This window comes from Convolutriloba macropyga, chromosome 8 (genome assembly GCF_964194025.1).
Source record: "Convolutriloba macropyga chromosome 8, txConMacr16.3, whole genome shotgun sequence".
Classification (NCBI taxonomy): domain Eukaryota; kingdom Metazoa; phylum Xenacoelomorpha; order Acoela; family Convolutidae; genus Convolutriloba; species Convolutriloba macropyga.
The window spans coordinates 7,723,639-7,737,535 of NC_134475.1; the positions used below are offsets into that span (position 1 = coordinate 7,723,639).

Below are 13,897 nucleotides of genomic sequence, written 5' to 3' on the forward strand. Positions count from 1 at the left end.
TTAGACAAAAAGCATTTTAGTTCCAAACTATGAATTGATATATTGGAAATTTGTGGCGGAGTAAGCTCTAGTATCTAATTCCAATCATCATAATGCTATTGCTAAAAGTAATCTAAGTACAATTTAGGCCTCTTCTAACAAACAAAAATCGAATATACATCAGTTTTCAAGTTAAGTGAAAGCAGTTTGTATTCATTATATATTTAATCTAACAGGGGGAGTTTCGCATTTTATTGCAGGCTGGGCTTTTTACTGACCAACAGCTGGGCATTTTACAGGCGTTGATTCCGGTAATCGTATTTGAATCGTAGAGTAATCCATTAGGGTTTTGTTTATCATACGCACTTGGGTCGAGCTGTAACTTGGAAAGCTGGCAATATCTCAGTAGTTTTTTCCATAAAAAGTAAACGTTGACATTTTGTACAATATTTTGTCACGCCTTTTTTTCTGCGATCGGTTCAGTGTCTAATGACTACGCATGATGGACGACTTTAAACTTCGTAAAATGGAAATCATCTGCTTTTTACGGAATCCATTTCGTTTCTTCGGGATTTCACAGTTGAGATAGTCCAAAAAACACAAAATATTCACATGTTCATATAATTTACACGGGATCCAAATTTTCAGAACTACATTTCGTTTGGCCGCTGCGTGTAGTTGGCCTGTGATGGTATTTAGGTAATGACTGTGAGGTTGTGCATGCCGTTTCATGAGGTTCTGCATCCTACAACTTGTCTGCTTTCATCATCATCTTCATTGGCTCCCCTGTTCAAGTCTTCATCGTTACTATCATCCCTGTCCACGTTACCTGAACATGAACTTAAACAATAACATTTAACATGCAAAGCAGACGCCTTAACTTCTGAAGAATAGTCTCAAACGGCAGAAGTTTGGAGGTATTGCAAAGTCTGCTTAGCGATAGTCCGGGGGGGGGGGGTGTTCAATGTCGAATCCTAATACATTATAACAGGAACAAAAACGGATTAACTGATGTCGATCGCACTGCTTAGACAATTGAGGTCGTGTGGTTCCCTCACGATTGGCTTAAGGCTTAGCTTTTTTTATTCAACTGGGGGGGGGGGGAATCCTCACTATTGGCTTTACAAGTTACTGATAATAATTGACCACTGAATATATTGCATTGAGCACCTTTGATTTTACTGCAAATGGAATCCGCTCTTCAGAAGAGTCTTCATCTTCTCAATATAATGATTGTTAAGGATGAGTAACTGCTCAGAAACAATGTTAATTTAGAAATGTACATGACTTTTATAACCATTCATTCGCCTACACCTGAGGTTATTGGAGAGTAGCGTTATGTATAGTTGAGTTACTGGACACGTTTTGTCATGTATGCCTCTAAATTAAGTCTATCTAAATTACGTTTTGTACGTCTCTAATTTAAGTTAACTGAACTACTCCTTTTTGACAATAGTTATAATAGTCTCGCTAAGTGTTCTTCACTCCTCATGTCAATTAATTAATAGTTCAATAAGTCAGTAGCCTAATCTAACACCCACTAAACGTTCAAATCTCAATGTTTATCAATTCCCATTAACACCGATAATCTATCCATTTTCTTATCTATTTTGGATCCTCTTTACCTTCATCGCCTGTTCCCGCTCCTCTCCTTGGTCTTCTGCCGTGTTGGATTGTAATCGTAGCACCTCCTGTCCTGCCTACCTCCTCACCATCCGAGTCCAAGTCATCGTCATCAAGCGCATTCGCCCCATTCTGTCGTCGCTAAATACGAAACACACAGACATTAACTACAATATCGACAGATACTAAAGGATAAAACATAACCGACTAACGTAAGGTCAGGCAGTTTTTAAGGCAGGATTAAAAACTCGTTAGAACTTTTCCTGAGGCGTTCCGGAGCAATAAATGAAATCACGGGTGTGAACAACTGCTTAATATGACTATCTTTGAGTCCGACAACTTCTCGAAAAAGGAAGTGAACTTTGACATCTACGAACTCGCTAGAGGCCCTTGATTTGTCGCTCTTCTGGATAAACTAACAGCAATTACAGGAAAGAGTTCTCTGTTTTACACCAATCAGAGGGTAAAATTACTCAGAAAATCTCCTTGCTTATCCTATGATCCAGGAAATCAAAACAGCAGTTCTATTGGGCGAGAAAAAATTTTTCTTTAGATTAGAAATAAAAATCAAAATTTAAAACTGACTGCGTTTTTTGTGGAACAATTCAAAAATTGCCAAAGCTGATGTTACCTCTGAAGCGGAGCTATTTAGTGACTGCATGAGAAGCATGAGCATGCGTGCATCAAACAGTCCGTCTCTGTTGGGGTCACTTTCTCTCATCTTCTTGTTCTGAGCCATTGTCTAAAAAAAACACTCTGATTCATCATGCAGGCTTTAAAACTGTTTCATAAAGTTTAAACAAGGAATGGGAACGCTCAGTAAAAACAGAAATTCAAAACGCATTAAATTGCTCATTGTCATTCACGTTCAATTAATTTCCACTATTAAAAAACTTGAACAAATATTGACAATGAACATTGTGCTAAGTCCGAAAAATTTGAATTGCTATCTTGTGTTTCACTTTTACGGTACACGTTGTCCCAAATTACTGCATTGTAGAAAATTTCCGAAAAATCTGTTTATATAAAAAATGTGTCTTTCCTATTATAGTCCCCTATTGTGGGAGAGGACGTTTGGGTGCGATACGTTATTGTCACTAAGCTGGGTGAGGGATCTATAATGGGAAAAATGTTATAACAACTTGCGTTTCCGAAATTTGTATGGTGTTGTCCTAAAGAAAAACGCATTTGGAAATTTGCACATAATTTTGTCACTCACGCTTGCCAGTCCGAGGAGGTTGTGTTGCCTGAGCCGTTTGGGTGACCAGAGTTTGACACAGTGATCCAATCCAGAGGTTGCCATCACTGGAAGGGTGGGGTGTGGCTCTAGCACGTTCACCTGGTAAAAGTGGTAATTTTTCAAAAAATTAATTATTTCCCAGGCTTTTCATTATTCCTAAAAATACAATTAGAACTGCCACCTAATGCGTTTGACATGCGTTAAAATGTTAAAATAGCCCTCGCGTGTATATATGAGCCTGGTAGTTGGAGGGGGGGGGGGGGCTGGTGGGTTCATAGCTTTGTTCGATCTTACGCCTTGGTTTTTGAGAAATTATTAACCAAAATGGGGGGGGGGGGGGGGATGGTGGGTTCATAGCTTTGTTCGATCTTACGCCTTGGTTTTTGAGAAATTATTAACCAAAATGCTGAAGGGCGTTTCCCATTATAGCCCCCGCCACGAAAATGTAGCCCCATTATGGTATGTTAAACATTATTGCGGGGTTCATAGGTTATCTGACCACTAAGGTGGGGGCGGGGGTATACTGGGAAAGACCCATACTGATACTTTAGGGTTGCCATTTAAGACCCAAGCTACAACTTGGTTACAAGAAATAAAAGCATGCTTTGACCATCATGAATGAAACTGCTTTCGTTTCATAGTGATACAATTTATCTTCGCTCCAATAAATCTGAAATGTCAACTTCTTGTTGTTCTGAGGCTTTGAACAAACAGCTTACTTTATTTGTTCAAAATCAATCATCCGCAACATTGAGAAATCTCAAATTCAGGACACAAGCTTCAATACGGCAAAAAGCGGCCAATATTTAAGAAAAGATGCATCAAAGCGAGAGTGCTGACCAAATTAATAAAATATTATGAAACTTCTTAAGCCTACAACTATACAGCAATGACACAATAATTCGAGAGGAACATTGAGGTAACTTTAGAACTTATCTCGTACAAGATAACGCATGAGAGAAATGCAAAGTATGTTAAACCCACAACTTACGTAAGTGTATTACATAAAATTAAAAACTAATGCCTTGAAACACGCAATTTCAAATTTTAAAATACCAGATCTACGCAGTACCAGATTTCTGAAGACTTTCCAATATGCAGTGCCAGATTTAAAACTTGCCAGTTTCTGCTTCAAGCAAGGTTACTTGACTCAGCATAAGTCACTTCGAAAATCCGCCTTAGATCTCGAACTACTTCGCCATTCTCGATTAATGCCTGATTCTCCCTGACTTTAGAGTCACGTAACCTATACTTCAACTGCCGTCTCGACCAACCTTCCGAGAAAAACGATGTTTTTAATTGATTTGATCACTGAGTAAGAGGTATCATAAGCGCCAAAAAAACGGAAACCAAATAAAAACACAAAAAACAAAAATCCCGTCAAACAAGTTACAAAATTGCTCTTTAAAATACATTCAAACATAGCTGGCAGATTGCCAAAAAGTAGCCACAATAGCTTCGTAGATAGTCGGAAAAAAATCCGCCATTGACGCGCTAGACGCACATCAGGATTGAAACAGAAGAAAAGATAAAAATTGACAAATTTTCTTCATAAGTTTAAAAAATTATTCTAGTTCAGTGTTGAGTTGCAGTTACATTCTGAAATTATACTTACTTCAGCTTCTAAAATGAAGGGTATTAAGCATAATACTAATATCATCTAGCAATCGCTCTAATGAACTTTGATAACCTAATGCACTATGACTTAATGACCCTGCTTTATCAATTCATCTCGCTCCTGTTGATTATGCTCTTTTGACATTGACCGTAATCACTACATTGCATAATTCAATGCGTGAAATCCATTCAGTTGAAACAGAGTGAGGTAAGTCAGAAGTCAAACGTGAATTATGTAAAACAAAAAATCTGATAAAAAGATAAAGAAAATTTAAAAAAAAGGAGAGCGCCTAAATAATAGCCGGTTGAGAGGCTGACGGCGGCTATTAAAAAGTAAAGACAGACAAAAAATTTACTCTTTTCATTAAAGGATGAGATGTCATACTGAATAAGAATCTGTATAAGTTATGGCTGCCTCAAATAGCTTCATTTAAAGTGACACACATTCATTCGACCCTATCTCTGAGTTAAAGTAAAGAAAAGTCAAATTCAAAATGAGGAAGTCGATTTTGAGAGTGAGGTAAGTCATGCGTGACCAAAAACTTCATCACGAGAATGAACAAAAACTCGTTCGACTAAGAGTGAGAAATGACGTCACGCACGCACTTCATTTGAAATTGCATGAACGAATGGACAAAAAGCAGATTTGAAGTGAGTGTGACGTCAAATGGTCGTAACAGAAATTTTGACGACGAAATAAAAAACATAGCAGGCCAATTTCTGACGTACAATTCAAACAATTTTCATTGACTAAAAACTAGACCTAGAACGGACTGAACAAATTAGGAAACCCATTTCCAAACAAATCAGATCAAAAAAATTTTAAAAACAACTAGCGAGAAAGAGAAATTTGGTTCAAACAAAAAACTAGGCCTAAAAAGAACTATGAATAGATTGAGAAAACCATTTAGAAAAAAATCCGATCCAGAAAATTAAAAGACAGTAAAAATCAATGTGAATTTGCGAGCAAGCGATTTTTTGTTCACCGTTTTCTCACTCTACTTTAAAATTAGACTGAAAAATTTTCACGTCGCAAAATCACTCGCTTTTTCTCTCCACTTCCTGTTTCGGGGTGACCAAAATCACTACTCCAATTTGACTTTAAAAACCATGAAAATGTGTGAACAGATCTTTAAAAAAAAGTAAAAAAAAGACAGCGCCCCAATACAATTCAAATTCTTTGAGTTGTAGAAAACCAAGATATGGCCAATAATAGCCCCCGCTATTGCTGTGCGGCTATTAAAAAGATATCAGACTAATAACGGACTGACTGCTCCAGAACGATAGACGAGGACCGATTTTCTACAGTAGCCTGTTTCAGTCAGGAGTGGACAGGTGATTGCTTTCAAGCCCTAATTTTGCTGCTAATAACGGACGACAGTTTAGCCGAACAAGATCACTAAATTCAAGGAAGCCACCAGCCTATTTGTTCAAATTTTCGCTTGTTGAAACATTTTTAAGACTGTAAATTTGTTTTTTTAAGACCATGTAGTAAAAAATGAGCAGAATTTCTCGGAAAAATCGTTAGACGCCTAAGAAATGCAAGTATGCATCTTAAATAAAAATCTTGGAAACATAATGGCAACTTAGTAATTATCTCATCTGCTCAACTTTGTCAAACCACTGTTCATGAAGACTAGAACACTGAGACTGATCCAAACAAACTAATTCCAGAACTATTTCAAGCATGGACACGCAATTTCACGCATTAAACTTAAGTAGAAAGGCTTTTTTCATATTTAGTATCATAGACAGCCCTATTTTTCAATATTTTACCTTAATATGCCCCACGAAGAAGCAAAATTAGGGTCTAAACAAGTAAGAATACAGTTCTGCGATCCTTTATGCAAGTCTCTGCCACAAGAGGCCTCGGCTCTGAGCTCTAAAAGCATTGGACTTGTTGGAACAATATTCTAACATATACTTAGCAGGGGAATAACTTCCCTGAAGTTCTTCAATTGATGTTATTAGAGCTTACTGTAGAACACTACAATGATCTACATTGAAACAATTCAACCAATTGTGGTGCCTTTTTCATTTGACTTTCAAAAGATTTAAAGATAAAAGATTTTCAGCAAATAAAAACCAAAAAGCAAGATGGCGACAGAAAATATAACTGCTGCTGAAACTTGTTTGTTCGATCGTTTTCACAAAAGCAAACAGACATAAAATAGACTGTAGAGAGACTAGTTCGACAAAACTATAACAATATCAATATTAGTGAGGCAATTTAATTTTAATAAAAAAAATATTTCACGATCGACCGGATATTTCAAACTCCAGAGAATAACTAACTTGCTCCCACACTGATATTAAGCTGCCTGCTGATTGGTAGAAGTCATGCAATAATTCACTTTCAGTTCTTGTCGCGTGATCAAACAGTCACACCAAAAACGGCCGAGACGGCAAATAAAAGAACCATGTTGAGCTCAATGAAAGCTTCGTTAACGCTTTGCACCAGTTTATCAACGAAATATCTCACATCTACTGCAAAATGTACATAACTGAAATCAAAATGATTAATTAAGCTGCTAAATCTCAAAGAAACATATCTCATTCATTGTATTCATTCATGTCATGTAGGAAGAAATTCACGTCTTCTGTTCGTCCCGAGGAGCCAAATCATGATACTTAAAATTTTGTTTGCTTTCCGAAAAAAAGTCACAGATAACAAAACTCGCAATTGAAGTCACATTCAAATAAATACGGGGGAAAGAATACCAGGAAAAAAGCAAAAAATTCACAAATTGTAGCCCCCACAAAATTATAGCGCCCCGTTATAGCACATTTACGGTAATGGCGAGGTTACAAGTTTTATGCCACTAAGCTGAGGTGAAGGCTATGAGTGGAATGATCACAGAAAACTTGGAAAAGATCCCAAATTTTCAGAAAACGAAAATAACCCTAGTAGTATCGTATATATACAGGAAGATCGGGGGGGGGGAAGATCCTTTGGAGATCCGTTCAGCAGAGGGGGATCCCTGATCCCTTAGGGGAGATCTTTTAAAATATGAAAGTGGTAATTGCGCTACATGTATTTGTCTGGTGGCTTATTGTTGGTATTGCGCTATTGGAAAGCCATTCCAGTTTCAACTTTTCTTGCTTATTTGTGGCAAAACCTAGCAAAGTAGATTTGAATTAAAGCTGAATTTATACGTTACAACATATAGAATAGAATTGTTATAGAAACTGTTATAGATAAGAGAATTAAACACGTACAAAAGCGTCAAATTGCATACAAAATAGCGCATTGTTTTGTTAATTAAGAGTCTGATTCTATCGCTTCATAATCAATAAATGGGTTATACACTGGACGTTCTTCTTCTATCTCATTTTCATCGGCAATTTCATCAGAATCAATATCAGACTCTGTGATTGCGGCGGTTCTTACGAAGCCGGGGTCAGGGATTTCAGCGTTGTCAGTATTCGTTTCAACTGTGGTTTCAATTTCCCTCTGGTTTTCAATTTCGTACAACTCTCCAGACGACCAGGAACTCAACGATTCAATATCGAAATTGTCGTCTTCGTCGAAGAAACGATCGTGGACAATATTTATGTGACCAAACGGCAGCGTATCGATCCCATTTTCAAGAATGTATCGTTTATCGTCGAAAGCGTTGAGCGACACTTTATTAATGGTTACTGTATGGAGTTGCTGGCTGCTAAAAGCTATTCTATGGTTTTGCGTGCGGATCAAACGACCAGAGGAGAGCGTTTCTTTGAATCTGTCATGCGTCAGTTGTCGTTGTGCTAATTTTGTGACGCCTTTAGCTGATTTCTTTTCCCCGCCATCTAAATTAAAATATTGAACATTAGGAACCGTCCCAACTAACAAGCTGTATATTGATACGTGTGAGTGTGATGAAAACTAACTTACCAATTGCAATTACTGAGTAGAGTTTCGGCTTGAGAGCACAAAATTCTTGAATAGGCACGCTGGCAAACTCGTCCTTAAACTTCAGGACGACATATTCGTTCACTTTGGAGAAGAGCGGGTGCTGTGGTGGATAATTAGAGAAGTCGAAATGTTGCAAAATATGAATTTTTTGGCGTATATCTTTATAAACGTCTATTGTATTGATTCGATATAGCAGTGAATCAGTGTCCGAGTAGAGAACTTTGCAATCAAAATTTGGCTTCATCACTGTATAATGGAATTGGAACATGTGTAATTTGGCCAGATCAAGTACACATGCCCCTACAATAGTGGGTTTGTTCCAATAAATCCGTTTTTTTGCAGTTTTCATCGCAGCCATGCTCTCTCCAAAGATTTTGAACGATTTAAAATGAAAGTTTTGCGTTCTTTGTAGCACACTTTGAGCATTTCGAACAATAACGACTTGATCACGGTTCCTTTTCGACTCGCACGTTTTTCCGAACGCTGAATTATTCATGCCCTTATAGAACTTTTTGCCAAAAGCAGTACTGGCAGCAATCCGGAGACTGGTATTTAGCTCCATGTAGGGTCGCATCCAGTTCGCTTGCTCAAACTTTAATGCCCGATGAAGTTTTGTAATTTTGAGCCCCATTGAATTGTAGAATTGGGCAAGCCGATAATGTAGCGTGTAGCGGTTTTTAGGCAACAGCGTTTGGACGAGTTTTGGCCCAGATGACTGCAGGTAAGTGCATCTGTACTTTCAAATTTTTCTGGTAACCGCTCAGCCAAGAATGTTTGATTTTCAATTTGGATGGCGCCAGAGGGTAATCTTGATGAGCTTCATGAAATTCGGGTGGATAATCAATATCAACTTCAATTATGTATCCATGCTGTGCCGTTGACGAAATTTTGAGTACTTCCTCGAGCGTGATGTGTGCATCTAGCGCAAAATCCTTCAAGGGCAAATGATCGTTCTGCATTACGCCGCCGTAGAGGTTATTTGCGTCTAGCATCAACGCATATGTAGACGGCTTAGAAGCATCATAGTTCGGCAGATGGCAGTTGTTTGCTTGAAAGAGTCGTTGCTCATAGATTGAAGACACTCCTCCGCGCATCATGTTCTCTACAAGTTCAAGTTGTTCTCTCTCGGTTAGCAAATGCAGGTCGGGTTTGCACACCTTGAGGAACGCATCTCCTGATAAATTTGATGCTCCATAGTACTGTGCGCAATCTAAACCGTACGTGTCATAGCAGATATCTCTGAAAGCCTCAAAGACGCACGCCAAGAGCAAAGTGTCACTGGTTAGATAAAGGTCGTGGTAGTCGCCGATGTTTTGACAACAAAACTTTGAAAACACTGTTTGAGCATGATTGTAGTCGGTTTCGCTGATAGTGACTTCACCGCCATGCAATGTATTTTTCCATTCCGATAATTGAGGCAACACTTTTTCTTCAAACACTTGTTCTGATGTGATGTAGGAATAACAGTAAAAACCTTTTTGGCAGAGAAGTTGAAAATCGCTATTGTAGTAAGATTCATACTTAGAGCGTAGAATGTCAAAGCGATTGTCAGGCAGATCAGCTACCAAGGACTCGAGTGATTGGGGCATGAAGTTAAACGAGTCAATTAACCTTATGTATTCGAAGATGGGTACTTGTTGTCCGGCCTCCGACTCAAAATTTTTTATGAACACTCCAACAGAGAGTGATATATAGTTTTCGTCCGTAGAAGGTATAACTTCAAACTTCGTTTCTGGCTCACACTCTGCTAGTGCAAGACATATATGATGAATATCATACTTTTTGATATTATGACCAATCATTGGCGTAAAGTTAGATGTTCTGCGACGAGTGTTACAGAGTTGATGCGCCCACCCTAGAAAATGACCATCGTAGTGACAATGGTCAAGAACAAGCTCAGCCTCATCGTTTATTTCGTTTTCACAGATCCAACATCTTGTGTTATTTTCACGCGCTGGAACAGGTCCTCGGTAGGGTCCGTAGAAAGCTCGTTTTCGGTTGTAGATGTCCCGCGCCAGTACGTGCAAAGATTTTACAAATTCGTTCATACAGTTGTCACCTCTTTTGAGTTCAAAGTAGACAGGAGTTGCTTTACCGTGTTCTATGGCTGCTATTGCATAACCACAAGGTTCATGTTTTTCAATTGCAACTGTGTAGGAAGTAGAGGGTGAGGGTTGTGCTGTAGCGATTGGAACAAGATAAGATTCAAAGTATAGATTGGAACAAGATAAGATTCAAGATAAGATAAGTCAAAGTATAGAACGATAGGAAGAAACCAGCGTGCTTTCCAGTTTCTGAACTGTAGGGAAGTGTTGCTTTCTTTTGGCATAACAATTTCTGCTGCTGCATGTTCACTGCATGTTTTAACATGGTTTTGATAAGTTTCTCTGTTTGTACACAAAAGAAAACAATTTCGACAAATACGCTGCGCTGCACGGTGCGCTATACCTTTGAAGTATGCGACAAATCGTTCCAGATTCAAGATGAGAACGTAGTGATGGGCATTCTCATCGTGGAGGAGAAGAAGGTCCATTGTGAAGGATTTGTTTGACTTTTTGGAAACGTAGATCATCACCAAACGTGTTCCCTCGATTCTGTAAACAAAACAGATTCATGAAGACCAATACAGTTTTAACATTTTGATTCGTTGAGCGGGAATATTTGAATTTTATTGATATTATTAAAGAAACACTTACCCGAAAACATTGACGCGAACGTCGTTGGCGTCCTCAAAGTATGGGATCCTGTTTATGGGCATGGGCATCTGATAGTCTCCAACGGGCTGTCGTTCCGCATTCTTGTACGTATCTGGATTCGTCTTTTCAGTTCCCGATCGACCTTCTGTCAGTAAATTGATTCCATTTTTGATGTGATACGCGGCAACGAAACAATACACGAAGCAGTTGTGATCAAAATGGTTTCGTATGTTGAGCAATGAACGGCATCCGTTCAGGAAACCAGGTAGAGCTATATATGACGATGCATGCACGGGGGCAAAGGCGGCTATCTTGATTTCCAGTCTGTTTACTTTGCGTAGAATCCATCCACTGCCTTGTGACGAAAACATGAAGAGAATATTCAACATCTTACTCAACATCTTGAAAAAATCTTCGTTTGAGAGTCCATCCAAGTACACTGTACTCATTTCAGAGCTAGCAAAGATTTCGATAGCTTGTTCTTCGTTGTCATTTTCGTTTCTTTCTTTGTACAGATCCAGAGACACAACAAACTGAATTTTTTTGGCTGCAGTCGAAACTTCGCTGTTTATAAGGTCCGTTATGATGTCTCTATTGTTCAGCATGAACTCCATGAGATCTTGGTCGTCCTCCGTTCCATCAATAGTGAAAACTTGAAGTGCTCCTTGAAAGGCGGATTCTGTTGGTCTTCTGCTTGTTTCACTAGTTCTCGAGGGCAGTCCATGTTGATCTCTTATGTGTGTGGCAAAGCGATCAGCAGAATCAAAGCCAATGTAGCAGTAGAGACAACATTGTACTAACGGATTATGTCGGTTTCCGAAATGTCGTTCGAGAGTTCGTAGATCTCTTGTAGTGAAATCACAGTGTTCACAGCGGTACACTGGCACTCCAACTTCATCTGGATGCAAGTTCCTTTGGTGACGATTGCGGTTGGTGCGAAATGTGAATTTGGCGTTACAAAATTTGCACGAGAAACTCATTGTTGAATCAATTTGAAGATAAAATGGTTTTGAGTTCGAGCTAAACCAAACCTTCAACTCTCTAAAAATAACCAACGTTCTGATTGGTTGAATTTGAAAACATGTTCAAAATGAAATTTCTAGGGACAAAGTTTCTTTCCAATCAGTTAACTAAAGGATTACACAAGAGTGAATAATATCATTGCCCAATGTTCACAGCCCCATTAATTAAATTAGGAGATGGATGAAGCTTTAGAAACAACATTTTTTTATCCCGTAAGAGGGCGTCTAGCATTTTATGCAAATTCAGTCCTGCTTTATGCAAATTCCATCATTCGCCAGTGAGGGCGTAGATCATGTTTTATGCAAATCCATTTGCATATATGATTGGTATTCTGGCCAAAGAGGGCTACAATCATGTCTTATGCAAAGTTGAATTAAAATGCAAATACCAATGTTTTGCCGTAATAGTCGGAGACTTATGGGTATTTTCTATGCAATATATGCGTAATGACTATGCAATGACGTGTTTTAGCGAGCCTTATATGGTTAAATGGCTTTATTGGTGTTCTAGTGCAACTGAATATCTCTTTTTAGGCATAAAAAAGTTGATTATCACAGTTTTTTTAACCAAAAACCTTGAAAAAAAATTTTTTTTGAAAATAGATTTGAATTTTAGTATAACAAGTCCCATCAATGATTACTGGAGGTTGTAGCAGAATCAGTTGAGGGTTGAAAGATTTTAAAAAACTAAGAAAAATTTTTTTTAAAAGTTGGAAAAAAAATTGTTTTTTGTTTTTTTTCGCAATTTTTAATGGAACTCATACTTGGCGAACAGCTAGCTTCATCATGCTTATGATCAAAGTTTCACAGCGTGAGATTTTATGAAGACCGGTTTTTACAGAAGTGTGAAAAAACCTCGGGAACACGATTTTTCAAAACATCTGGCAGCCACATGTTTTTAATTGAAAACAGGTGTTTGCGAAAACCGTGTTCCCGGGGTTTTTTGGCCATGATCATCATAACCTTTTATTTCTGTTACAAAGTCGTAAGAAAAACTCATTCTGAGTATTTTTCAGCAAAACAACCACATCATCAATATTTTTCGATTTTTCGGAAAAATTGACCTTTTTTTCAGAAAAAAAGTGTTTTTTCTCTAAAACTTTTTAGGAGGAATTTCTAAAGTAACACCTTCAAATTGTAGTAAAAAACATAGAGATAACATTGAAACATTGAAAAATTGCATATTTTCAAGTTATTTGAAAGAAAAAAATTTTTTCAAAATTTATAGTTTTCACAAATTTTTTGCTTTTTAACAAATAACTTTTTTTCTGTTACAGATATGAAAAAGTTTATGGGGACCAAAAATTTAGAGCATGTTGTTTTACATCATATGAGATACTTCTCAGTAGTTTCCTCATCAGTCTTCCACTTGTAGGGTGATAAGTTAAAGACAAAAATATTTGACTGAACATAGATTTTGTTCTCTGTGACCCATAAAATTGTGCTCCTCCAAAATTTTTGTTAAGAGTTCTATTGTAGAACACTTTGCGCTCAGCAAAATGTCTCCTTACAAAATTATCCAACTTTTTCGTTTTCATTGTTTTTTTTTCGTTTTTCTTCAAAAATTTTCCAATTTTTCGAGCAATTTGTTTGAAAAATGGTTGGAAAATGGGCAAAGACTCCACCTCTCAATAGAGTTGTTCAAGTCCTATTTTGTAGACGATATTTTGCTCTATAAAACCATGTTTATACATGTTTCTTCATTTGTCGAATTTAGTCACTTTTACAGGTTTTCGAAAAAAAAATTTCAGTTTGTCTTTAGTCCTTCGAATTTTTTTTCTATTTTCAAAAACCAAACTAATAATACTAAATTTTTATTTTA

The 13,897-nt window shown here is 37.6% G+C and overlaps 1 protein-coding gene across 3 annotated transcripts in view; it reads right to left on the reverse strand.

Annotated features, from left to right (window-relative positions):
- Positions 1-14: 14 nt before the first annotated feature.
- Positions 15-13,897, reverse strand: part of LOC142344426 (uncharacterized) — a 44,393-nt gene continuing 30,510 nt past the window's right edge. For all 3 annotated transcript variants that reach the window (XM_075396063.1, XM_075396061.1, XM_075396062.1), the window contains exons 7-10: positions 2,822-2,941; positions 2,234-2,344; positions 1,605-1,743; positions 15-808 (exon numbers count right to left, since the gene is read on the reverse strand). In XM_075396063.1, coding sequence (XP_075252178.1) covers positions 708-808; positions 1,605-1,743; positions 2,234-2,344; positions 2,822-2,941 — 471 coding nt within the window. In that variant the 3' untranslated portion in view covers positions 15-707. The remainder of the gene's footprint in view (positions 809-1,604; positions 1,744-2,233; positions 2,345-2,821; positions 2,942-13,897) is intronic.